The 27,312-nt window shown below is 45.9% G+C and overlaps 1 protein-coding gene across 5 annotated transcripts in view; it reads left to right on the top strand.

Moving 5' to 3' along the window:
- TRAPPC9 (trafficking protein particle complex 9) overlaps positions 1-27,312 on the top strand; it is a 713,063-nt gene that overhangs the window by 220,224 nt on the left and 465,527 nt on the right. For all 5 annotated transcript variants that reach the window (XM_017962346.3, XM_017962349.3, XM_017962347.3 and 2 more), the window contains one exon: positions 6,561-6,685. In XM_017962346.3, the coding sequence (XP_017817835.2) occupies positions 6,561-6,685 (125 nt within the window). The remainder of the gene's footprint in view (positions 1-6,560; positions 6,686-27,312) is intronic.

Genomic DNA, 27,312 nt, shown 5'->3' with positions numbered 1-27,312 from the left:
AATGGACACATCCCTGCGTAGATCCCACCACTGGAGATAGATGCTAAAGCCCCTGCAAGGGTCCTTGGGATTAGTTTAGTGGAACGCATGGTACACAGTTTTGGCCCGGTGATGTGCTGCAGAACAACCTTGGCTGGTGAGCTTTTGTGGAAGCCCAGTTTGGGGACTGAAATATATTATTTGGGTCAGTTTTGCTGGGTAGTGACCAATCCAGTTGTCATGAGGTCTACTTCTGACTGTGCTTCTGATGAGCTGTGTGATATTGAGCAAGTTACTTACCTTCTCAGAGCCTCAGCTTCCTCATCTATAGAATCGGTAAGAGAACGCCTGACTTTGCAGGGTGTAAAGAGTTGGATGGTGCATACTGAGCGCCTGGTGCCAAGCCATGGACGTGGCTCTCAGCCCTCACCCCTTCCTAGAAGAGCTGTTTTTATTGTGACTCTGCTTTTTCTTTCCCCTGCACAAATCCTGCTTTCAGCTGTCATTTCCCCCAATTGTCATCGTGGTTGGGATATGGCTGAATTCTAGAGAGAAGTATTATTTTAGCATACAAAATGGTCTTTCTGAATTTCCCACAGAGTTGCTCTTAATAGAAAAGTTGAGCACTATAAATGGTAAGTATGAAATTCTCTCTAAAAGCTCAGTTTTATTCATGATGATCTACCAGACTCATACCATTCTTAAATACCCTCTGTCCTGATAAATCCACTAAACTCTTTAGTCCTCCTACTAGGCCGCCTTCATCTGTTTGTAACTTTTTTTGTCCTGTCTTCCTATTAATTGTCATCCCAATCTGTTCTCTGTTCTATTTGTGATAGCCTGTGTTGGCAGAAAAATTGGCTAAATGATTGAACATAATTTTCTCCCCTCCACCCCACCCCAACTGGAGAGAGATCCTTCCCAGGCGTGCCCTGTGATTTGCTTCCCTGCTCACGACATCTTATTCCATCTCATCTCTCGCCATCCCTCTGCAGCTGCCCCTTCTCTCCAACTCTGTTCCTGTATGGGCGAAGGGCTCAGCTTCAGTTTTCTGAAGGCTGGCTTCTGCCTCCTACCTGAGCTGGTTACATTCTGTCCCCATTTATAATTTATATGCTTCTTGTGTTTTGTATCTTCAGCTGGATTTGAGAACAGGCTTCTATAGTCTGTAAAGAATCCATAGAGTGGCTTTCTTAGTGTTTTTCTGAGCTTGAAGATGGCAGGTTTTTGAGGTTTCTTGGAGATTTTGAGGTCTGTGTCCAAAAAGGAGGCAAATTTCAGATGGAATTTTAAGACTTTTTTTTTTTTTTTTGCCAAGTGCTCATATCCCAGAGCCTCCTAGTTCCAAAACATTGCTGATTTGTGTTTTTCCAAAGTACTTTTACATCAAATCTCATTGAGTTTTTTAGTTGGTTCCCATTTCAGAGCCAAGAAAACTAAGGTTCATAGAGTTGTGTGTTGCCCAGAGTGTCTCAATGTGTTGGGGAAGGAGGGCTGCAGGCAGGCCCCATAGCTGGATCTTTTTCTTTTTCGAGACAGAGTCTCTCCCTGTCACCCAGGCTGGAGTACAGTGGTGTGATCTCAGCTCACTGCAACCTCTGCCTCCCAGGTTCACCCAATTCTCCTGTCTTAGCCTCCCCAGTACCTGGGACTGTAGGCGTGCACTACCATGCCCAGCTATTTTTTGTATTTTTAGTAGAGATGGGGTTTCACCATGTTGCCCAGGCTGGTCTTGAACCCCTGGCCTGAAGTGATCCACCCACCTTGGCCTCCTAAAGTACTGAGATTACAGGCATGAGCCACCACGCTCGGCCCATAGCTGGATCTTTATAACGTGATTCAGAGGAAGACAAACCAGACTCTTTTCTTTCTAGAATTTGTAAATCAAATCTCATAGAAGGGCTTTTCATGTCCCTTCTTGTACCTTCTGTTTGTCCTCTGGATAAACACTGTTGATGGGGTGTTTTCGTCTCTGGCCATGGCAGGATCAAGGCCAACCTTGATCCAACCAGAACCACATGGGACGAAGAAGGAGCTGCTCCCCAAAGAAAAGAGAAATGAGGGGCAGACAAAAGCCAGATGTTCACTCTGCTTTCCTCTACAGGCCAAAACATCTGACCATTTCCAGAAATGAAGAATTTACCATTGTTATAAGTGTAAAATAGGATTGGTATTTCCAAGGCAAAAAAATAAAAAATAAAAATAAAGAAGAATCAGGGTCCTTCGGGCGATGAAAGTGTTTGTGTGCTTGCTAAGGATGGAGCCTCCCTTGGGAGGAGCTAGACAAGCTGTATTACAGGCCCTGTGTATATGTCAGAGAGAGGGATGGAGACCCAGGGAGACACACAGACACAAACAGACATGAAATGGCAAAAATACCCTGTTGGGCACCTGGCCTTCACTCAACAGAGGACAACTTATTGGGCGAAGTCACATTGAGTGGTCTTTCATACCATGCTTGCTTAGAGGTCCACTTGACCTAGTTTCTGGGGTAAGATGCTAAACAAATGTGGAGTTTATGTTTTGCAAATGGTTCTGTTCGTAATATTAGTACCCTTCACAGCAGGCATCCGGGCATCATGGTGTCATGGAGAGGTTTTATAAATTGTGTCCCTGGTGCTGAGAGAAATGAGGAAAAAAGAGAGAAAATTAACTCATTCAAACTTAACAGCTTTTGATTGAGTCTTTACAAATAAGTCTTTGCACATATCTACCTGATGAAATTTCAGTTAACCAGGAGTTGGTTGTTGAATGTGACTTTGGGATGATGGAATTTTTTATTGAGCGTGTGTGTGTAAACTGTGTGCATGTCAACTAAATACTGAATTTGACCCTGTGATTTATTCATTCATTTAGTTACTATTTACTGAGGGCTTCCAATTTGTTAGAGCCTGCGTCAGCTACTATGAGGGACACAATGGTGAATCTGACAAGAATTCAGTCTTCAAGGAGTTTATAGTCATCAAGGAATCTAAGATGTGCATAATTTGCTGCGGTGGGAATAAGAACAGCTCTTTTTACTGAATGCTTGCCCCACGCCAGGCATTATGATGAATCCTTCCTGTGCAATAATTCATTTATTCTTCTATATAACCTCACAGCATATGTGTTCTCACTGTTCCCATTTAGGGGATGATGGATTTAAAGCTCGTAGAAGGTTATTTGACTTGGTGAAGGTCATTCAGCCAGGTAGGAGGGGAGCCATACCTGAGCCCCGACCCCTCTGACCTCCTACCAGGCTCTCTGCCTGTGTACAGGTCAGCAGGAGGTAGGCACGAGTCTTAGGATAGAGAAGATGCTGGAACTCCGAGGAAGATGTACTTGCTTTCCATTAGGACAGCTGAGGGAGGCATTATGGAAGAGGTAGCATTTGAACTGCGACCAAAAATAGGGGCATATTAGGATATAAGGTTGTCAGAGGGAAGATAATTACCAATGCATAAAGGCAAACAGAAATGGAGGTAGAACAAGGAGTGACGAGAAATAAATTTTGGTAGAAAAATGGCCTACCAGTTGCAGGGACTGACATGGTACAAAGCTGGGCCTTAGGCCCAGTGAGGGCTGCTTTGTTTCCAGTCTACCTTCACTTTGTGGCCCTACCTGAAGCTTCCTGGATTTACTATCCACTCTCCACGGGGAACACTGAACACCAGTGTTTTTCACATCAAGTCCTTTGAATATGTCAAAGGTTCTCCTCGGATTCCGCTCAGATTCTCTTGGTGAACTCTTCTGAAATCTGCAGGCACCTCTAGGGGATGTTTGTCAGGCTCATGTATCTGTATTTCCCCCTCTGCTAGACAGTAGCCCTGTAGTTCTTGTTAGCTCTCTGATGCTTGCATGGATTTTAAGACTACTTTGTCCATGTTTTCTAGCTGTTCTCAGTGGCTGAGCTGGTCTGAGTTGTCTAGCCTGTTATGAGGAATAGAATCTTCTGAAGTTCGTTTCGTGCCTATTCAGCCCGAGCTGCTTGTGGGACGTCAGGTGGATCTTTGCTGCCCACATGCAGTGCTTGAAGAGGGGCCAGATGGGCACCTCCAGTTTCTTCCAAGTGCAGAGAGGACCCTACTCTTAAGTGCTTGATCACAGTCTTCATACGTGTCTTCCATAGGCACCATCAACAGAAACAGATCAGTTTGTCATTTTTCTTATTATAGATGCACAATGTCTGGTTCCTTCATATGCTATTTTGGGCATAAGGTGTCATGAACTTTTCAAGTAGACAATTTTTTAACTTAAGACAGTTTAACTTTTGAAGATTTGAAGCCTCTAAATAGAAAATTGCTTAATTCTTCTTTACCCAGTTGAATATTGTTTGTCATCCCTGAAAATTGAACTACTTAAGGGGATATACCTTAGCAAATGATGCTTAAGAGAAGTTATTTTTTTTAAAATTATGAACTATTTCTATTATGCTTGGTTAATTGATATTTTTGCAAAGAGATATTAGGCATAGGGCCTTGGGTCTAAGTGATTGGGAATTTGGAAATATATGTTTTGTATCAATTAAAAGTAAATATTCTTCATCTTATCACAAGAAGCTTTAGTTTCTTAATAAGAAGTTACTTAGATGGGTTCGTTTGAGATATGCAGCTATTGAATTTTTCTTTCCCAACAACTGTGTTAAAGTGAAAAGGATCCTAGGCTTAGAATCAAAAACACCGAGTGTGAGTTTCAGACCTGCCACCCATCCACCCATCCATCCATCCATCCAATCAAGTTTCCTAAATATCCATTCATGTGTGGTACAATGCCTACGATCAATTATCACCAGTATGACTGTGAGCAGGTTGTTTATTGCTATTCTATAAAATGGGGGCAAGTTTCATTATCCTCAGCAAACTAACGCAGGAGCAGAAAACCAAACACCGCATGTTCTCACTTACAAGTGGGAGCTGAACAATGAGAACACGTGGACACAGGGAGGGAAACAGCACACACTGGGGCCTGTCGGGGAGTGGAGTGAGGGGAGGGAAAGCATTAGGAAAAATAGTTAATGCATGCTGGGTTTAATGCCTAGGTGATGGGTTGATAGGTGCAGCAAACCACCATGGCACGTTTACCTGTATGACAAACCTGCACATCCTGGACGTGTACTCTGGAACTTAAAAAAAAAAAAAAAAAAAGAAAATTAAAATGAGGGCAAGCTTAGAAACTATCAAGTGCCATGCTGATGTGAGTCCACATCTTACCAACCTCACTTTCTACCATTTGCTCTTTTGTGTCTGCTGTTCCATGTATCTTAAGCCAAAATCGGTATTAACGTGATTTCTTGCACAGGTTGCCTCTGGTGGTTTGTTCTCTTGGCCTGGTTTACGCTGGAAGTCTGTGATACTTGCCATACTTATAGGTAGGCTTCTCCTGCATGCCAGTTGGGTTCTGTCAGGGAGCTGCAGCTCCTTGAAAATAACTCCTTAGGAGGCAGTATCTTTACGTTCTTGAGAATATATAAAACTGCAGTCAAATAACTCATTCATTCCAACAGGTCTTCTCTTCTGTTAAATGGTGTATCATGCAGAGGTCTTGGAGACCAGTGCAGACTTTGACATTTCCTCTTGAGTGCTAGGGGCAGGGGGTGAGCCCCCTTTCCTCAGGCGACTCTGCCTGCTGTGTGGGGGATTGACTTAGGGAAAGGAGTGAAGGCAAAGGGGGAGAAGAGCCAGGAGGGTAACAACAGTGACTCTGAGTGAGTGCTGGCCACGAAAGCCATCCCTGGGCACACTCTGAGAGCTAGCAGGATTTTCTTTTGGGTTGGACATGTGACATGAGGTGCAGAGAGGACTTAAAGATGATTCGTGGGTTAGACTGATCAATCGATAGATAACGAGTAAGAAAAAAACCCAGGTGGCAGCGTGTGGCTCCTCGGAGGTTTAGGTAGGGTCTTGTGGCAGAGAGTGGTGGCTGCTTGAAGCTGGGTGAGGAGGTAGCACTTAGACTAAGGTCAAGTGGCAAGAGAGAGCTGGCCGCATGAAGGGAGGGGAACTCGTTTCAGCCTGAGGAGTGGCTCAGCAGAGGCTCATGGGAGAGATGGGCTCTGCATGGTCCAAATGCAGAGGGCAGGCCGGGCCTCGGCCATCACATCCAGGTGGTAAGGAGCTGTCCTTTTTAAGGAGTGATGCACTCTCAACTTCTACTCAGCGGATATGAGTACGTGCTGACGGAGGACGCATCGGGCGGTTGTAACTGATACGAGATAGAATAGTCAGGACAGAAACTGGCGTGCTCCTTACAGTCACAGTCTCTGAACAAAATCCCCTACATAAACAAAAACACAATCCAAAACTAAACCAGCCTGGGCGCATGGCGAAACCCCACCTCTACCAAAAATACAAAAATCAGCCAGGTGTGCTGGCGCGCGCCTGAAGTCCCAGGCACTAGGGAGGCTGAGGTGGGAGGATCACCAGAGCCCAGGAGGCAGAGGTTGCAGTGAGCAGAGGTTGCACCACTGCACTCCAGCTTGTGCGACAGAGTGAGACCCGTCCCAAACAACAACAACAACAACAACAACAGCAGCAGCAACAACACAAACAACAAACCCCAAAACCAAGCTGACATGTTACTTCTGATTTTTTCTTGTTTTGTAGATGGAATCAGCGTGAGTGGCTTTCCGCTGTCCAGCCCTTTTCGGCAGGTCGTTCGGCCCCGAGTGGAGGGCAAACCTGTGAACCCACCCGAGAGCAACAAAGCAGGTGACTACAGCCACGTGAAGGTGAGTGGGCTTGGCAGGTGGCATCTGCCACGTGCCGTTCGGGCTTCTGCAGAGCCTTTTCTGAAGCACAGCTTTGAGTCCTTTTCAGAAAGGAAAGGCTGTGTGTATTTGAAAGCTGGATTCTCGGTAGTTTTTGTTCTTGGACAATGTTTTGGAAAGCAGTCACAGTGAAGCTTGAGTGCATTGTTTGGTGTTGCAAACTCTTATGTCCTTGGAACACAGAGATTCCGTGGGCTGAATTCAGGCGTGCGGTGATTAAAGCAGGATCTCCCCTGCTGTTTCCCTATTCATTTGAAAAGTTTATTGATTGCATACTTATCCTCGGTTCTGATGTTTACCCTGTACATTTTTCGTAATCTTTTGGCAACCCTTCCCAGTTGTTGGTTTGGAAGCCCCAAGGAAGCCAAGACAGATACGCCGGTAACAAGTGAATATGAGTGCAAAGCTGCATGCTGCAGGCTTGTGGGCCAGCGTGAGCAGAGGTAGCTGCTGGCTCTATGGCGAGGCCCACACGAGTGCTCGGGTTTTTGAGTCTTCAGCACATGGGAAGCTCTGGCTGTTTGAGCCGTCCCGGGGACAGTGTGTAGAGCAGGGCCTAAGAGCTGTGACTGGGCTGCAGGTGGCAACGTCACTTTCAGGCATGCATATGTTCAGGACCAGCCTTTGGGATGCTGTTTACAGTCCTCACGCCAAATTTAAGAGGGCAGGGACTGGTTAGGAACGTCAGAATCGCTTGGCGAAGATGCCTGTGAGTCAGTGATACAATGGATTTTGAGGTGTCGGGGCCGCTGTCACTCAACCAAGAGGAAGGGTGGAGGAGCATGGGTCTGATGAGGCCATGGCAAGAGGGCATAGGCCAGTTCTGGTGGATGGAGGTCATGTCAGTGGATCGAACTTTGAAGAAGCTAGTTTTGGTGGAAGAGTCCTCTCCCCTTTTGAGCTCTGCAGTGAAGAAAGGGGTTGTTGGCAGCGGGGGGTGCCCCGTTCCTGGAGAGCTTCTGTTTGCACAGCAGCTTGGTTACTGTGTTGTTGGGCTCTTGCGTTAGCCAAGGGGACTGGTGTGGGAGAAGCTTCCCAGCAGACGCAGCAGAGGACCCAGTGTGCAGCTGCACAGCACATGCACGGAGCTACCAGGTACAGGAGGTGCTGTCGGGTGGGCTTGAGGCAGGGAGGACTGGGGAGGTGGCTTTCTCCGAGAGCCCCTCAGATTTCACATCGCCTCCGGCCTTCCTGCAGCCGCATCCTCGCCACCTTCTGACTGCGTGTTCAGGCCCTCTGGCATCATTATGTGTGTGCTGCAGCTCAGGCCCCCACTGTGTGGCTGCACTCTGTCTGCTGTGGAGAGCAGCAACCGTTTTCTTTTCTCCATGTCTACACACATGCTCCCCTAGAGCTCTCAGAAGGGCTGCTGGAGACAGCGGTGACTTTGGAGTGGGGCGTATTGGTGGGGGAAGGCTTATACCACACAGGGGCTCTCTGCTGCCTGCTGCTTTGCACTGAGCTGTTGTCTGGTTGGGGTACAATGGATCGGTGATCAGTCGCTGGTTTGGGAGCGAGACAGTCTATGGTGGGCAAAGGCTAATCAGAGCAACGGAGCACCTCCTGAAGCCGCCAACTTTACCTGTGCATGAGTCATGTGTTCCCCTTTCTTTGCATGTCCATAATTTTTTGTGGAAAGCTGGATCTTCTAGATAATGGATCGTAGCAAGTTCGAGGCTGAGCCCCCTGCCCTCCCCTGTCGCTGCGTGTTGCTGTTCTTCTTGTTTGTCCGTCAATTTGGAAACTTGCCTTGACTTATCTTCGTGGAGTCTGTTTTCCTCAGTGTGTGATGTCTCTGCTTTGTTGATGATTTTCTCCTTCCTATTTTTACTGCTCACCTGGATTCCCAGGGCATGCCCCAGGTGCCCCAGAGCTTTGTGGGCAGCCAGTATTTGACTAGAGGTTGTGCTGACACACTTCAGTTCAGCAGGCCTTCCACCATTCTCCGATGGATCTGCATGTGCCTTGGGGATTGCTTTCAAACTTCAGGGCTGTTTCTTTGGTCTGAATTCACAAGGCCTCACATTGAGTGAGGACCAGTGGCTCCTGGGGGCCCTCTCTGGTTTGTCCTGAGCGTGTGGGGGCTTGTGCATGTGCACAGCTGCCCAGGTTTCCAGCGTTGTGGGACCAACAGGCTCATTTGCGTCCTGCATAGTAGCAGACCCATGACATGGAGACAGCAGGGTTTGCAGCGAAGAAAGAGTTTAATGACAGCAGGAAGCCACACGAGGAGGTGGGAGGAGACCCTTGAACCCATCTCCCTGAAGAATTTTGGGCTGCGGGTTATAAGGGGGTCGTGGAGGGTGAGGACCTGAAAAGCTGGGGTCATTGGTTATGGTGAGGGGGATGAAACATCAGGATGTGGAAACTGCATTCTTTGATGAATTAAGTCTCCATGAGGTCCTCAGACACCTGGCAAAGTGGGGTCCTTCAGGCCAGCTGATGTCAGTAGTTACAGTGGTATGCAGGACCTGAAAGAATATCTCAAAGGGAAAACGTAACATTTTGTAATGTTCAAGTGGCTGTCGATGGAGCTGTTAGGGGAACTAGGGTCTTGGAGCAGGGTCTGTGTGATTCTGGGGCAATTTAGGCAACGGCAGCGCTGAGGAAGCAGGTCCGGCAGGCTGCCCTCATGATGAACGTGCTGCAGGCTTTTTTATTTTCTCTTCTCCCCTTCCTTTCTTCCCTGATTAATTTTGTAAAGTTTATGGAAACGGTGTCACTGGGGTAACTAGGGTCTTACCAAAGCCTTCTGTGCTCTTTCATGCTCTGGCTCTTCCTATTGAATTTCTGGCGGGTCTGCTGTTTTACCATCTCCCACGACTACTTTTGTGACTTTAGGCCAGCTGCAGTGTCACCTTCCCTGCCTGTTTCCTGCTAAAATCCAATGTTTTTTTTTTTTTTTTTTTCCTTTTAATTTGAGATGGGAGTCTCGCTCTGTCACCCAGGCTGGAGTGCGGTGGCGCAGTCTCGGCTCACTGCAGCCTCTGCCTCCTGGGTTCACGCCATTATCCTGCCTCAGCCTCAAGAGTAGCTAGGATTACAGGCGTGTGCTACCACACCCAGCTAATTTTTATATTTTTAGCAGAGATGGAGTTTCACCATGTTGACCAGGCTGGTCTCGAACTTTTGACCTCAAGTGATCCACCCGCCTCTGCCTCCCAAAGTGCTGGGATTGCAGATGTGAACCACCACGCCTGGCCTCCCACTGTTATTTTTGACAACAACCCTGGACCTCCGCCCTCTGATCCGAATAAAGTCAGCCTCTTCTAGCAGGTAGCAGAGCAGCAGCAGTCTTCTGCCTGTCTCTCTTGGCCAGGTGGAACTTGTGTGCCAACGAGTTGGGGGTAGCAGGGGCAGTGGAATCAGCCCCTGGCTGAAATGCCACAGTCACCCTTCCTCTTCTCAAGATTAATGAGATTGCCATGAATAAATGCTTCGCAATTTGTTGCACGCCTTTGGTCAGTTTGAAAACCTTTAAATGCTTGTTCTTGACGACTTTGTCCGTTTGTATCTTTGCTTTTTGGGCAGAGGTTTAGCCAAGCTTCCCACCAAGCAATTCTGGAAATCCCACCCCTCAGACCTATTTACCTTCTGGTTATTCTTTCAGAGTTGGGGATAGAATGAAAAGTGCTGATTTGGAAAGATGTTCCTTTGGGCCTATTTGCATCTCAGGTGTTGATTCCTAAATGCTGGTGGAGTAGTGGAGAGGTTCGAGTGTCGTGGTGGCGTCCTGCAGCTCTGCTGGCTGTTTGCTGTGACAGCAGCTACGATTTTCTGTATAGATTATTGGCATGCTTTTGTCTGAGCGTTTGAACTCCTTCTAGACTTTCGCCATGACTTTTTTTTTGGAGACAGAGTCTCGCTCTGTTGCCCAGGCTGGAGTGCAGTGGCATGATCTCAGCTCACTACAACCTCTGTCTCCCGGGTTCAAGTGATTCTCGTGCCTCAGCCTCTGCAGTAGCTGGGATTACAGGTGCACCACCATGCCCGGCTAATTTTTGTATTTTTAGTAGAGATGGGGTTTCACCATTGTTGACCAGGCTGGTCTCAAACTGCCAACCTCAAGTGACCTGCCCGCCTTGGCCTCCCAAAGTGCTGGGATGACTGGCGTGAGCCAGCGCGCCTGACTCGCCATGGCATTGAATACACTAGCTTGCTCACGAGCGTGGGCCCTTTCGCCATCTGTGTTCCTTGTTACGGTAGGGATTCACTGGCTCAGGCAGGCCCAGGGAATTTTGGGGAGCAGGGGGATGTTTACACATGTCTGTGAAGCGCTTTGACACGGCTGCAGTGGTGTATTTATTTGTGTTATGCTGTAAGTCCACATGTTGGGGTTATGGAAGCTTTTGTGGGAAAGGAGCCTCACTAGTGTCCCCTTCTCGTGCTGCTCCTCGTGCTTAGATCCTGCCAGAGGCCGTCCACTAATGTCCCCTTCTCATGCTGCTCCTCGTGCTTAGATCCTGCCAGAGGCCGTCCCCTGCCACCGGCACCCTCTCATTGCGCAGCCCATTCTCATCCTCGGACTCCAGCCCCCCACAGAGTTTACTTTCAGCCCTGTGCTGCTTCGTGTCGTCCTTCCACCTTCCTTGTGCCATTCCAGACTTCCTCCCGAGTAGGACCTCCTCAAGGCCACAGAGGATGTCCTTGTTTTGCCTGGCCACCGCTGTATCACTCCATCTGTTTTGCAGTGCACCAGATATGGCACTCTCCCTTAAGCCCCTGCGCCCCCACCCTCTGGCCTTGAGCAGAACTCCGGCATCTGGACAGCATCTGTATCCTGGCAGTGCTGACTGCAGAGCCCAGGTTCAGGCTTCCTTCTGACCCTCCCTCACTCTGCCTCTTTGCTCAGTTAAAGCACAACGTATATTGTGCTCCTGTTGTGGGTCAGTTACGGTGCTCCGGGGGGAGGGGACGCAATGATGGATTTCAGGGGCCTCCTTTTTAGGAGCCCTCGAGTTGGGGGCTGTCATACAAGCCAGTAACTCAGCCTTGTCCACTGAGGACAATGTTGAGAAGCTTGCCGTGTGACGGGGAAACAAGGGTGCATCATGGCGCTCTTGACTTCATGGAACTCCTGGGCTGGTGGGCAAGATACAAGTAAATAAAACAGACAAAGTGGTTAGAATACAGGTGGTCCTCATTGCTATGGCTGCACAGAGGAAGCTGAGGAAGGCCTGTGAGAGGAAGTTGCGCTCAAATGGAGTATTGAAGGAAGACGAAACTGGGGTGAGCTAGCAGGCCAGAGTGGAGAGGGCATTCCTGAACCTGGGGTTGGCAGGTGCAGAGGCCCCTGAGGTCTGCGTGCGTACGGCATGCTGCTGCAGGCCTGCTGTCCTGAGCACAGGAGCACGGAGAGGGCTGAGAGGAGACTGAGGCCAGGCTGCCAAGGGTTTCAGAGGCATGCGAAGTTCATTAGTTCCTTCCTTCACTTTGTGATCCACTCATACTTCTTTTGTGGGCATCTCTCACATTTTAGGTACTCTGTTAGACAATAAGGGGATTTTTTCTTTTTCTCACAGGCTAGGCTCTTACAGTTTAGGGTACAATTTCAAAATCTAGGAGATACTCTTCACACTTGGTTGGGTCTTGGTGCCTGTGGCATGAATTTTGTTTTCTTCAATTGAGTGTTGCAAGGGTGAATGCACTGTTTTCCTTTGGAATCATTATAAATGTATATAGATATAGATGAATGTTTGTACATGTATTTAAACGTAATGATTAAAATATCATTACCATTTACCGAGGAACTCTTGTATATCAGGCACTTGCATCTAAATGGTCCTTTTGGATTCCCATGAGAGCTGTTTGAGTAGGTGCTATTATCCTCTAAGGAGAAAACCAAGGCTCCTTGAGGTGATGTCGCACTGTCCAGGTTACCCACTTTGGTCTCTGTCAGTTACACTGTGACACCTTCTTCTGTCACTACACCTTTTCTGAATTTTACTTGTGGACAGAGTCCCAACGCCTCTGTATCCTGCCCCCAAGGCCTTTGATGCCTTCCCTGTGGACCATCAGTTCGTCAGTTCTCTGTCTCATTGCTCCCATGCGACCCCCATCTGCCCTTGGGGACCAGCTGCTTTTCTTGAGTGGCCTGGGCACCCTCCAGGGCTTTAATGTGGGAACTGAGAGTAAAAGAGCTAACATTTATGGATTGGCCTCTGTGGGGCAGGGACTGTTTGGGTGCTTGCCATTCCCGAGTTTCCTCAATCCCTGTAAATATCCAGTGAGGTGAGTGGGGAAACTGAAGTTTAGGGCAGACTTGTCCAAGTTCACCGAGTCTTTGGCTGGTGGAGTGAATGTGTGTCTTTTCCTATTTTGTTTTGTTTTTTTTTTTTTGGAGATGGAGTGTCGCTCTGTAGCCCAGGCTGGAGTGCAATGGCGTGATCTTAGCTCACTGCAACTTCCACCTCCCGGGTTCAACCAGTTCTCCTGCCTCAGCCTCCCAAGTAGCTGGGACTACAGGTGCCTGCCACCATGCCCAGCTAATTTTTTTTTTTTTTTTTTTGTATTTTGGTAGAGATGGGGTTTCACTGTGTTGCTTGGGCTGGTCCCGAGCTCCTGAGCTTAGGCAATCCACCTGCCTCAGCCTCCCAAAGTGCTGGGATTATAGGCGGAGCCACCGTGCCCGGCGCCCGCCCTCTGTGTCTCTTCTAATCTTCATTCTGTGGTCCAACCCTTAAGGCGGACAGGATCTAATGGGAAAGGTCTGTGAAGGGCATTCCAGGCAAAGGTGCTGTGCCACCCATGGGAGGAGTGTGGGTGTGTCCTTGGTAAGAGGGAGCAGTTGGGTTTGCCTGAGCTCCGTCAGTGGCTAATGTGGTGAATTTCAAACCTGTGCAATCATGCGGCATTTTCTGGTTGTCGAGGTTTGTCTTCTGCGGGACGGCTGAGCCTCTCTGGGGACTGGAGCGGGAGCTGTGCAAGTGAAGTGGCTGACAATGCTGTCTGTGGGGACGTCTATTGCTGTAGGGGCATCTGGCACCATGAGCTTGTTACAGAGCCCTTCTCCCTGAAGCAGGAATGATGTGATTTAATTGGAATCGTGCTAAACCTATAAAACTATCACCGAGGAATGGTGTAGTCATGGAAACAAGTAATTCAGTGAAAGCTGCTCCTAGGGAGCACCCTGAGAAGTGGGAAAGATAACGTGTGTTTCTCAGGTTTTCCAGAAAGATGCCTTCCTCCATTTAGCTAGAGTGACTGTGTCTGTCCATGTTCACGACTGTCTTTCCTGCATGCCTTGGGAGGAATCTTCTAGGGCTGAAAATAGGGACTTTGTGAATTGGATGCGCCTTAGAAACAATATTTATGCAAGCCAGAGGAGACAGTCCAGCTTTCCTGACTCTCAGCATCCCCCTCTGTAAAACCGAATGACAATGCTTCCTTCATAGGGTTGTTGCAAGGCTTAAATGATAAAAGAGCCTGGCAGGGGAAAGAAAGAAGGCTGGACCAAGTCAGTAAATAATTCACTGGGACTTCATTCTTGTATGTAAGGAGGAAAATGAGATTAGGTCAGTGAGTCCAGGTCAGTCACAGTCCTGCTGGTTGTTAACATCAAGAGCAGCTCTGGACTAGGCAGGGGTGTAAGGGCCTCTGGAACAGGTAGGTGTCAGGTGTGGACCTTTGGCCAGGTACTTAGTGCTGCCTAGTCTGGCTTCCCCCAGCTGCAAAGCCAGGCTAGTGTCTACCTTTTGAGTTGGATATGACGTGCATAAAATCATGTCATCGTGACCAGAACATGGCAGGGCCTCCATTGAGAGCCCTTCTGAGAAGGGCCCAAACTTGGTGCCCACGTCACGGGCTGGGGCTGCAGAAATGCCGGCAACAGGAGGCTTTTCCCTGAGTTGGACTGTGTGCCGTGTGTCACAGCACACCCCAAGTAGTGCTGTGTGTCACTGGAGGTGCCCATGGCTTTGCCTGTTGAAGGCATCCAACTTACTCACAGCCTCCAGAGCTGCATAGAGATGTGGGAGCCAGCTGAGACTTGGAGGATAAAGCATTCCAAGTGGCTGGAACGACTGCGAACCGTCGGGAAGTCGACACCAGTGTGGACGGCTGCAGCCATTTATCATGGTGCGCTCTCTGGCTCTGAATAGATTCCATTTCCTCCATGTGCAGTACTGCTCTGTAAACACTCCACACCTGCTTGTAGCTTGCTGGAAAGCAGTTCTGAAATTCTAACAAAACCATTTTGCCAGGAGGTGGGGCCAGGCCTCCCTTAAGCTCTGTGCACAGTTGGCTTTGGCAAGCCTATTGGTTCATGCTCCCCTGTCAACATCTTGTCTCTGAACATTTGAGCAGGCAGGCGTAATAGCTGTAGCTTCATTCATGGGCAGCTCCCGTGGGAGCCAGGGGTTGTGCTTCAACTTTAAGAAATTAGGAAAAAAACGTAGATGAAACCCAAAGTCAGTAGAAAAGGAAAGATCAGAGTGGAAAACAATGAAATAGGAAACAAAAACCCAACATAGACAAAGCAACCAAAAGCTTATTCTTGAAGAAAAATTAATGAAATTCATCAGCTTCCAGCCAGATTGATCAGAGAAGACACAAATTAACAGTATTAGAAATGAGAGAGCTGGCATTACCACAGATTTTATAGATATTAAAATGATAAGAATATATTATAAAAACTTTATGCTGATAAATGTGAAAACTGAGATGACGTGACAAATTCCTTAGAAGACACAAAATACCAATGCTTACACACAGAAATAGACAACCACAATAGACATATCCACTTAGGAAACAGAATGTTTTGTTAAAACCTTCCCATATAAGATCATGAGGGCTCAGAAAGAAAATCGAAATGGAAAATATAATAAAATAAAAAAGTCAACAAAAAAAGAAGATCAGAAAGTAAAACAAAAAAACAAAAAAACAACCTTTTTTTTTTTTTTTTTTTTTTTTTTTGCTCTGTCACCAGGCTAGAGTGGTGCAGTGGCACGATCTCAGCTCACTGCTACCTCTGCCTCCTGGGTTCAAGCAATTGTCCTGTCTCAGCCTCCCGAGTAGCTGGGATTACAGGTATGCACCACAACTCCCAGCTAATTTTTGTATTTTTAGTAGAGATGGGGTTTCACCATGTTAGCCAGGGTGGTCTTGATCTCTTGACCTCATGATCCGCCTGCCTCAGTCTCCCAAAGTGCTGGGATTACAGGTGTGAGCCACCATGCCCGGCCAAAAAAAAACTTTAAAAAGACAAAAGAAAAAAAAAAACCTTTCCCATAGAGAAAATTTTGGGTCCAGATGGCTTTACTTATACATCTTACCAAACACTTTATGGAGAAATAATATGAAATCTGTGTAAATTCTTCTTTCAGGAAACCTGAAAATGAAGGAATACTTCTTAAGTCATTCTGTGAGGGCAACATTTCTCTGATACCAAAACCAGGCAAAGAGATTATGGGGGAAAAAGATCCCCAAAGAACAAAACCCCAAGCACTACAGACCAGTATCCCTCCTGACCACAGATGCAAACATTTTAAGCAAAAATTGAGCATCTACTTTCTAACCCTATTAGTAAAATATTGACTGATTGGGGTTTCTCTGGGGAATGCAAGGTTGGCTTAACGAGAAAACCTGCAAATGTAATTCTCCATATTAGCAAACTAAAAATGGAAAACTATGTGTGCCATCTCAAGAGACAGAAAAAGCATGTGATAAAAACCCAGCATCTATTTAGAATGAAAACTCTCAGCAAACTAGAAGCAGAAGGGAGCTTCCTCTGCCTGATGAAACACATCTGTCAGCCCTGGGCAGCTACCCATGTCCTTCAAGGTGAGAGGTGGCCTGTGCTTGCCTGAGGCCAGCCATCCGCACCTGCTTACTCGGCTGGACAAGGTGTGCCTTCTTGCATTCCTGGCCCTGCGCTCAGGCTCTTTGCTTGGCTGGGCCTTCTCGCTCACTTCCTTTCATTCCTGGCGTGCTCCTCAGTCCTCCTGGGTGAGCTCTGAGGTCACCTGGTCTGCTGAGCCTTCCTCCGCAAGTGGCGTACCCAGAGTCAGGCCTCTGGGTCCCGTGTCCTCGCCTGCTGTCGGTTCCCTCCTAGATGGTAGCACCTCCCACACTGTTACTGTTGTCCTTTGCTTATACTGCTGAGCTCCCTTCACTGTAAGTGCCTCATGGCCATGGGCTTGTGACGCGTGCCTTCTGTAAACATTTCTTGACCTGGATATTCCAGAGAGTGAGGCCAGACAACCCCTCTCCACAGGGTTGCCTGGAGATTCTCTTCATTAGTGAGGCAAAGCAAGACAGGAAGGTATGTTTTATCTCATTCGATCAGAATAAAGCTTACCTTTGGGTTTTCTGGGATCTCAACAACATTCAGATACGTCGTGTAAAATATGTTACTTTAGCTTTTAAAATAGAGAATTGTGGGATGTTTATAAAGTTTCTATATACTTTTATATGTTTTTCTTAAGAGACAGAGTTGTACTCTGTTGCTCAGGCTAGAATGCAGTGGTGTGATCACAGCACACTGTAGCCTTGACCTCCTGGGCTCAAGTGATTCTCCTGCCTCAGTGGCTCAAGTAGCTGGGACTACAGGTGCGTACTACCACACCTGGCTAAGTTTTGCATTTTTTGCAGAGATGGGATTTCAACATGTTGCCTAGGCTGGTCTTGAACACCTGAGCTCAAGTGATTAGCCTGTCTCGGCCTCCTAAAGTGCTGGAATTACAGGCATGTGCCATCATGCCTGGCCTTTCAGCTAATTTTAAAAATATATATTTTTAAATTTTTAATTTGTTGTAGAGATGTGATCTGGCTTTGTTGACCAGGTTGGTCTTGAACTTCTGACCTCAAGTGAACCTCCTGCCTTGGTCTCCCAAAGCACTAGGACTGCAGGTGTGAGCCATCACACCCAGCTAGCTTTTATATTTTAATAATTACAGTTGCAAATTGACCAAAAGAATCTGTAAAGACAACGTAGAGCAAATATATTTAAGTTTAGAAAAAAAACCCTACGATATATAACAAATAGCATTGTTTCTTAATCAAGCTGTGTTACAAATTTAAAAATGGTTTCCACGAGCCCTTTGGGGCCTGGGGGCAGCACATTGGACGTTCCCATCAGCGGTGAGGAAAACATGTATTATGCCAGTTATTCCTGGAACACTTACAGCAGCCTGATGTGTGTGAGGCAGTGTGGCCACAGGCTTGCATAAGACATACTTCTACCCTTGGAGATCTTGCAGTAGAGCCGGAGGAGAGAACATCTACAGAAGCAGTGGCGCCCAGCGCTGCTCTTGCCATAGGGGTGTGCAGTTGGGACTGTGGCCTTCCTTGGGGACAGGCAGTGTCTTCGTCATCTGTTTGTTCCCAAGACATCCATGTAATCATTGGTTTGCTGGGTGGGAAAGGGGGTGGGGGCAAAGGGAAGCCAGGAGAGAAAGGGCTTAGGCCAGGGAGGGAGACGCAGCTAGCGGGGGAGTGGGGTGACATGGAAGAGAGAAGGCTTCCCGGAGAACCGGACGAGATTATTCAGGCAGACGGGGGGATGGGGAAGTCAGGAGAGAGTGGAGGAACCCCCACCTCCCTCCAACAGCAGCAGCAGCCACAGTGTCCTTCCAGCATTTTCTGACGCTCACTTGGTGCTGGGCCCTGCGCCTGGGGCTTCCCCTGCATTAACGGTGTGCCCTCACCACGGACCTGTGAGGCGGGGGTCACTCCCAGCATTCCTGTTTTCTAGATGAAGACAGCGTCATGGCCTGCTGGGTGCATCGCCCTGAATCACCTCAGTAATTCAGCGGCGGAGGCAGGCTTGGCACCGGGCCGGCCGATGGCAGAATTCACAGTTCCGGCCCCTCCACTAGGCTGGCACGCCCAGGCATGGCAGGCAGCCGAACAGGCCGAGGCCAGAAGAAGAGCAAGACAGAGGCTCGGGATGTGACGCCGGGGAGATTTAGCACGGTGACAGTGTTTACAGATTACTTCCCTCATGACTACAACTTCACATCATTCAAGTGGAAATGACTGAACAGCTTAGCAAGATTAAGTTAGCCCAAGGTCAAGCAGTTACTAAGTAGAAGTTAAAATTCACATCAGGATAGGTCTGAATCCAAAGTTCACGCCATTTCCATGATATCATGCTGCCCCTTTATGTATAATTTCTAAGTTTCCCAACTTATTATGGGATACAAAACATTCTCTCTCAATTCAAACCATATTTATAGAGCAGTCGAGTATAAACCCTTTAGCCTATCTGACCTTCAGTTTCCAATCTGTGAAATGCAGATAATAATACTTTCTCTTGGGCTATTGTGAGGAGTTAAGTGTCTGCTATTAGCCTTGGTAGATAAGAAAAGCTTACAAAATGGCAAATCCAATTCAGTTCCAAATTATTTCTAATCTGTCCCAGTAATAGTTACAGAGACAGGGAATTTCTTTCTACAAAGTTTAAGCATAAAAGCTTCAAAGGAATCCTTTAATCTGCTCAACAATTTCAAAACTTAATAAGAAATGTAGAAGTAAGAGATGTGGAGAGAGTATGCTGCACGTGGAATTCTAACACAGATGTTAAGGACAGAGAGAGGTGGATGGCCTGTTTCTTGAGTTCCTGTGACACCTTAGAACCTTTGCCTTCCATGATGATCACTGTTTCCCAGAACTCCCGTGACATTTCATGTAATCTGTTCCTTCAGCAAACATCCAGTGAGCACCCAGAGCACACTCAGTTCTCAATGCTGGGGGCGTAACAGTGAACAAGGCGAAGTTCCCAAGCTGACGTCTGGCAGAAGAGACAAGCAGCAAACAAATACCATGTGGACAAACAAGGAAAGACGTGGGAGTGACTCCTGCTCGCCCACAAAGGCCTCACCACAGAGATGCCACGAAAAGGCGGAGTGTGTCCATGAGGCCCCTTCTCGGCCTCCGTCAGTGACAGTTTGCTGTGCTGAACAACAAACGCTATCTGAACAACATCAGCACCAACTGCCAGCGTTTTAAATGATGGTCTCCCCTTGGCATACATGGGGGATTGGTTCCAGGATCTCCCACACACCCAAATCCACACATCCTCTAGTCCTGCACTTGGCCCTGCAGAACCCCTGAATATGAAAAGTTGGCCCTGCAAATATGTGGGTTTCACATCCCACCAATACTGTGTTTTTGTTCCACCTTTGGTTGAAAAAAAATCTGCTTCTAAGTAGACCTGCGCAGTTCAGACCCATGTTGTTCAAGGGCCGATGGCACGTACGTGCAGTTTCCCCAGTAGACTGTGTGTGCCTGAATCAGAGTGGGATACCACAGGAACCTCTGCATTTCCAGTGCCTGCTATAAGGGCTGACATGGAGCAGGCTGTCATTAAATGTTGGGCGAGCGAACCAGAAAGCAAATGAAATGACTTCTAAAGAATTGCTCTGCTCTTCAGTGTGTCTTTCTGTTGATCACAGGCTGCTACATTTGATCATGCCAGCGCCTTAAGGCAGTGGCACCTACATTAGCCTGAATCAGCATCACCTGGAAGGTTGGTTACGCCGCAGCTTGCTGGACCCCATTTTCAGAGGGCTTGGGAGTTTGCATGTAGAATAAGCCCCCAGGTGCTGCCGCTGCTTCTGATGTGGAGACCATGCTTTGAGGATCACTGCCTTAAGAGATGAAATATTTTTCAAGTTGTTTTGACATTTTTTGTTGTCTTTAGGACTAGACCACAAGCATCCTTATGAACACTTCTGGTGTGTCTCATGGAAATGGTACATGGTAAGTTCTCTCTAAGTAGCTTAGTTTGGGATGCCTCAGCGACTGATAATACCTGAATTCCTGAGAAGGAATTTTAATAAACATTTGAGATGAATTTTTTTTGTTTTTGAGACAGAGTTTCATTCTTGTCGCCCAGGCTGGAGTGCAATGGCGCGATCTCAGCACACTGCAACCTCTGCCTTCCGAGTTCAAGTGATTCTTCTGCCTCAGCCTCCCAAGTAGCTGGGACTACATGCGTGTGCAACCATGCTCGGCTAATTTTGTATTTTTAGTAGAGACGGGGTTTCTCCATGTTGGCCAGGCTGGTCTCAAACTCTTGACCTCACGTGATCCTCCCGCCTCGGCCTCCCAAAGTGCTGGGATTAAGGCATGAGCCACTGCGCTCAGCCTGAGATTAAATTTTAATGTAAGCATCTAATTAATCTAGGCATTGACATGCTTATTTGGGGGAGGTCTAGAAACACTTGTCTGGCAAATGTATACAGCCGCCAGCCCTGCTTTAGCATTCTCCCAGGTTATGATTCATGGCAGCAAAACACCAGGATTCTCAGAAATCCTCAAATCTTTGCAGGATGCTGTCATCGAGAAGCACCAGGTAGTTCATCTGCAGCGTCCACAGGGACTCTGGGGAATCTTTGCAGTGCTAGGTGAGACTCATGAGCTATTCTCTTAAGACCAGCCACCAGTGCGTTCAGCATGATCCATGTAAAGACAGTAGGAAAAAACCAGACAGTGGAAGGAAATGTGTGCTTTTATTGCATTTCTTGCCAAACAGGAAAATTGAGTTAGATTTGCTATTCAGAATGACTGACAGAAAGCAAATATGTTTGCTTTGGGTAAGGACATTTAGGTGACATTATTAGTTTCTAAAAAATCCAAAGCAGTTGAAATAGAGACAACATCAAACAAAGAATTCTATCCTTCACCCCTAGAAATATCTCCACTACTGAAACGGGCAGAATGAAGGAGGGAAAACCCCACATGTATTTGGCTTCAAACAGATCTGTAATGAACCTCAGCTTTTCCCCCACTTTGTTAGAGTGGACGGGTTACTTCAGGCCATCTTTGAAATGGAGACCATCCTTAGTATGTCAACAGCAGTTCTTATGGTGAAGCACGTTGCACAGAACCCAACTGCAGGGAATGCTCTGCTTCCTGGGGGCTGAAGAGACACACGGCTCCTGCATGCCTTCTCCAGGTGCAGTCTCATCATCGCTGGGCGGAGTCGTTGGCACTATCCTTGTCTGTCATCCCACTAGACTTCAAGCTCCATGAAGGCAGAAATGCTTTACTTTCATCTTTCCCCATGCATGGCACATGATGGGTGCTCGACAGATGCTTGTTCCCACCGAAAGGGTCACAGATGGCTTGGGAAGGAGGCAGGCAAAAAGGCGCAGGGAGTGGTGGAAAGGCATTCTAAGCCAAAGGACCAGCCTCAGCAAAAACAAGGAGAAATGGGCTTTTTAAATATATATATGTGTGTGTGTGTGTGTGTGTGTGTGTGTATATATGTATGTATATGTATATATATGTGTGTGTGTATATATATATGTATGTATATATGTATTTGGGGCAATATTGTTGAAGTAGGGCCATAAAAGATGAGGTTAGAACATATCAGGTGAGACCACAAATGAAGAATCCTGAATGCCACTTTAAAGATCCAGACTCCATGATGCAGACCATGGAGCCACCTTAAGACCGTAAGGAAATAGTAATACTGTGACTCACCCCTAGCCAGAATTTATTTGGTAAATCAAAACTTGAATATCCTAGTTTTTTTCTTGTTCTGCCAAGGAAGACAGCATACAGAGAATTTTCTGACATTCATTTCAAGGCATAAGATATCCTATGATAAAGTAAATTATTGCTTTATAAATAATAGCCCCTAAGGAAAATTTTAAGATAAGAAAGAAAAGAAAGAAAGCAAATGTAAGACTACATGCAGAAAAAGAATTAGATATTGTTTAGGCTTTGGCTGACTTTATAAAGCAGTTCTGTAACATAGAAGATAATTGTTTTGTCTTTCTGAACTTTATAGTCCTAGTTTACTGATAATTTTTTTAAAAAATTAGGAAAGGACATCAAATTTTCCTGAATGCTTATTATGTATCTTTTGAGATGATCATGTTTTTCCTTTCTTTCTTTGTTAATATGGTGACTTACATGGATTGGTTTTAGAATGTTAAACCAACCTTGCATTCTGGGGATAAACCTTATCTGGTCATGATGTAACATCCTTTTCAGCCTCAAAACAAATGACACACTTAGGAATAAATCTGACAAAATGTGTGAAGGATCTGTTCAGTGAGTCATAGGGAAGATGGTGAGGGTTGGAAATAAGACTGAGGACGAGGGGGTGGACCAGAGTGGCCACTTGTCAGAGACATCTCCTAGGTAATGTCGGTAATACTCTGTGGGAATCAGCATCTGGAGAGTGAGGTGAAAGGACAAGAATGGTCACATGGTTGGGCAGATGGTGACTCTGGTAGCTGAGATGGAGACTGTAGGAGGGGCGGTGAGCGGGAGCCCAGATTCAGATTAGGTTGCCCAGGCCTGCCTGAACCAGCTGTCTGGATGGCAGCTGAGCTACATTTAACACGGCTTCTGGGTGGGGATTCCTCCTGCTCATCTGTATTCTCATTAATCCATTTGAGTTGTTCTCTTTGATTTTTAAAATAGTTCATGTAGTGCATTCATGATTTAAAATCTCTTATTTTCAAGTAGGCTGTGAAGTGGCAGTCTTCTGAGAATTCTGTTTATTTAAGTTAAATTTCTTAATCTTAACGATTTCCTCTGGATCAGAGCACTTGAACATTAATTCTGTGTTAATGAGATTTACATAACACTCTCTTTGTAAATGATGCTTTTAGTGATGAATGTTTCCAATCTTTCTACATATTGTAGTTTGGGTTCTTGTTCTTACAAAGCAAAAAATAAATGAACACATTTACTGTAGACTTCAGGAAATGGTTTCATGTATCATACAGCATAAACTTTTGATAACTTTTGCTTTGTTGAATGACTTATCCATGCTTTTGGTAATCTTTGTATCTTCTGAATACCAGTGATATCTTATTTAACTCCTGGTGACACTAAGAATTTTCTAGGCAGCATAAGTTTGACATTAGAATCATTGTAAAGGAGATGTCAATATTGCTACTTAATGTGATCATTCTGTATCTACTTTGAGTATTCCTACACATACTTTCTTCCTTCTTTTTCTTTCTGTTTGTCTGTTTTTAAACTGACATCTCCGTAGATGATTTTTAAATTTATTGAGCAAGCTCCCCCAGTGTAACCTTCTGGCCGACATCCTCAGCATTTTGATGAAATTCCATTCACTGGAATTGTCTGTTAAGATTTCCTCTCAATAAAGTCCAGTGATCTTTTTCTCACTGCCCGTGTTCATCATCTCTATTAGTCTGTTTTCATTGCTATAAAGCAATACCTGAGACTGGGTAATTTATAAAGAAAAGAGGTTTAACTGGCTCATGGTTTTGCAGGCTGCAAGGAAGCATGGTGCCAGCATCTGCCTCTGGTGAGGACCTCAGGAGGCTTCCTATCATGTTGGAAGGCAAAGGGGGAGCTGCTGTGTCACAGGGCAAGAGCAGGAGCAAGTGAGTGATGGCAGGCTCTTTTATTTTTATTATTATTTTTTCATTATACTTTAAGTTCTAGGGTACATGTGTACAACGTGCAGGTTTGTTACATATGTATACATGTGCCATGTTGGTGTGCTGCACCTGTTAACTTGTTGTTTACATTAGGTATATCTCCTAATGCTATCCCTCCCCCTTGCCCCCACCCAACGACAGGCCCTGGTGTGTGATGTTTCCCTTCCTGTGTCTATGTGTTCTCATTGTTCAATTCCCACCTCAGAGTGAGAACATGCGGTGTTTGGTTTTCTGTCCTTGCGATAGTTTGTTCAGAATGATGGTTTCCAGCTATATCCATGTCCCTACAAAGGACATGAACTCATCCTTTTTTATGGCTGCATAGTATTCCATGGTATATATGTGCCACATTTTCTTAATCCAGTCTGTCATTGATGGACATTTGGGTTGGTTCCAAGTCTTTGCTATTGTGAATAGGATGGTAGGCTCTTTTAAACGACCAGCTCTTATGTGGACTCACAGAACGAGAACTCACTCATTACTGTGTGGAGGGCACCAAAACATAAGGGATCCATTCCCATGACCCAAACACCTTCCACCAGACCCACCTCCAACACTGGAGGTCACATCTCCACATGAGATTTGGAGGAGACCAAACATCCAAACCATGTCATTGTCCATCTTTCACCAAGTTTGACAGCACTGGCCACTGTAATCTCCTTTATGTACCCTGTCCTCCTCCAGTTTGTGTGTGTGGAGGGCTTCTGGGTTTTCTTGATGTTCTTAATCTTTGCAGCTTAATACTTGGCCTCATATGTGATCCTTCCACCACTCCTAGTACCCAGCCAGTGGGGAAATCCTGCACACTCTTCCTTATAAAGGACTCTTAGATGATTGTGATGTTCCATGGCCACATACAGCCACTGCCCTGGCTGAGTCCTTCTCACTTCCAGCAGAATTCCTTTGATCTTTTCCAGCCGGTCTCCTCTGTCTCTTCTGCGGAATTTACCTTGCGCTTGTCTGTTAGCTCAGCCTTCCCACAAGCACCGATTTTCACTCCTTCCTTCCTGCTAGGAAACTTGCCATTCATCAAGTGAAGCTCCGAAGTCCTCACTCGCATTTTGAATGACAAGCCCTCACACAGGTGGAAGCTTTCAGCACTGCCACTGTCCTGGCCTCACTGGGCAACACTGTGAGGCTGTTAGGACACTGGGACTTTTCAGACAAACAACACATGGTTGATCATTACAGAAGCACTATCAGCACAGACTAGTGCAGGAATACCGTTGAGACAAAAATGAAAGGAGAGAAATTTCATTTTCCTCCTGCCCAGAGATCACGACCATGAAGCCAGAGTGTGTATCACTCAGGATCATTTAATGAATTGCCTATATGAATACCTGTGGATGTGTTTTCCCTGTAATTCAAAATTAGATCACTGTAAATACTATTTTGTATCTTGCTTTGTTCAATTAGTGCTATTCCATTTTCTATTTCAGTAATTTTTTATTGCTTCTACTCTGCAGATGATTTTAAATTTTTTCCCGTTTGATCCCCAGATTTTATTATAACAAATTAGTCCACACCAGTACACAATCCAGGACCACTCAATGCATCACATTTTGCTTTTAAGTTTGTTTTCAGCTAGCACCACTTTTTTCTTTTGGACGCTTGTTGAAGAGACCAGATCAGTTGTCCTGTAGAATGTCTTACCTTTTGGATTTATCTAGTTGTTTTATTGGATCTGTTTCTCCATCCCCTGATTTCCCTTAAACTAGAATTTGTATGCAAAAGCTCGACGATTCAGACGAAACCTCTTTGCCTAGAATATTTCATAGGTGAAGCTGGTACTTCAGGTTGCGTTACCTTCGACCACTAGTGAGGTTAGAATTGACCCCTGGATAGGGCAATGAGGGCCTGAGCCCATTGTGTCTTTCCCCTTGCAACCAGAGAATATTCTAGGCGTCAATACTTTGGCAGTAGTACAAATACGTCAGTCAGGCATCTAATGTTTAAAATCAATGGATAATCTTTGCCTGGTTTAATGATGTCATTCAAGTTCTGTAAAAGGATTTTCTCTGTTATTTTTTCTACTTTTATAAAGTGACCTTTTCTTGTAAATTTTAGAACTTTTAGCTCAACCACTGGGGCGATTTAATTACCCAGGAATAGAGTGCCTAGTAGAAAAACAGAAACAGGATGTTGCTTTTTTTCCCCTTTTACTGTCTAATTTGAAAGTAAGGGATTGTTTAAGAGCTTCTGCAGAAGTTGAGAAGTTGGGGTTTTATTTCCCTTTTCTGTTTTTGAGGATCATTGTGGACAATCTTTGAAAGACTTGTTGGCTTTTTTTTTTTTTTAAAAATTACAAAAGATGAGCTTGTATCTCACCAAACGGCCGTAATGTGTTGATATCTCCATTTGGAATGGGGAAACTGAGGCTTAGAGCAGATACTTTGTAAACTAATGTGGCTAATAAATGATATTGTTGTGGTGCAAACTGAGGTGTGCCTGACTCCAAAATCTTTCCCGCGGTGCTGGAATCGTCCACATTCTTTCCTCAGAGCCCTCCCTGACCTGCCATAGCTCTGATGGTTTGTCACGGCCAGCTGAGCCTTCTTGCTCCCTCCCGCCCGACACGGCACTGCTGCTGTGTGCTGTGCCAAGCTTGGCCATCATCCTGTCCCCCAGCCTCTCCCTGTCCCTAGCTGCTCCCCTTTTCCCATTCTTCCCTTCATAAGCTCTAGGATGAGAATATTGACTTAGTGTTTGAGTGGGAGTCAGATGTATTACATAAAAATGTCCCCAGCATCAAAATGACTCAGAGTATGACTGTATTTTTAAATTAAATATCAAGACCTATCATCCGACAAAACATATGAATGACAATGAGATATAATATTTGAAATTAGATTTGTTCAGGGGAATCAAAGATATTTTGTAACAGTATACACAGTAGGCATTGAGTAAGTAAATGAGAACTCTATGAGCTGTTTTCTGGAAAAGTTTAAAATAAAATTTGTCAAATAGCAAATGATTGTTAAAAAAACTCAGTGGAGGCAGCATCCTTGGAAGAATCCAAGAACAGTTTTGTTTGTTTGTTTTTTGCATCAAGGCAGATCAGCAGGTGAACAGTTTGGGAAATACAGGACAGGAGACCTTCTCTCAAGAAACTGCATAAACAACTGTAATTAATTCCATTGTGGAAATTGCATTCTGGTTTCCAATCTATACTTCAGCTTAGAGGAAGCAAACTGGCTGGACGGGCTGGGA

Source organism: Papio anubis, chromosome 8, assembly GCF_008728515.1.
Source record: "Papio anubis isolate 15944 chromosome 8, Panubis1.0, whole genome shotgun sequence".
NCBI classification, from domain to species: Eukaryota; Metazoa; Chordata; class Mammalia; order Primates; family Cercopithecidae; genus Papio; species Papio anubis.
This window is presented reverse-complemented; position numbering and strand designations above follow the sequence as displayed.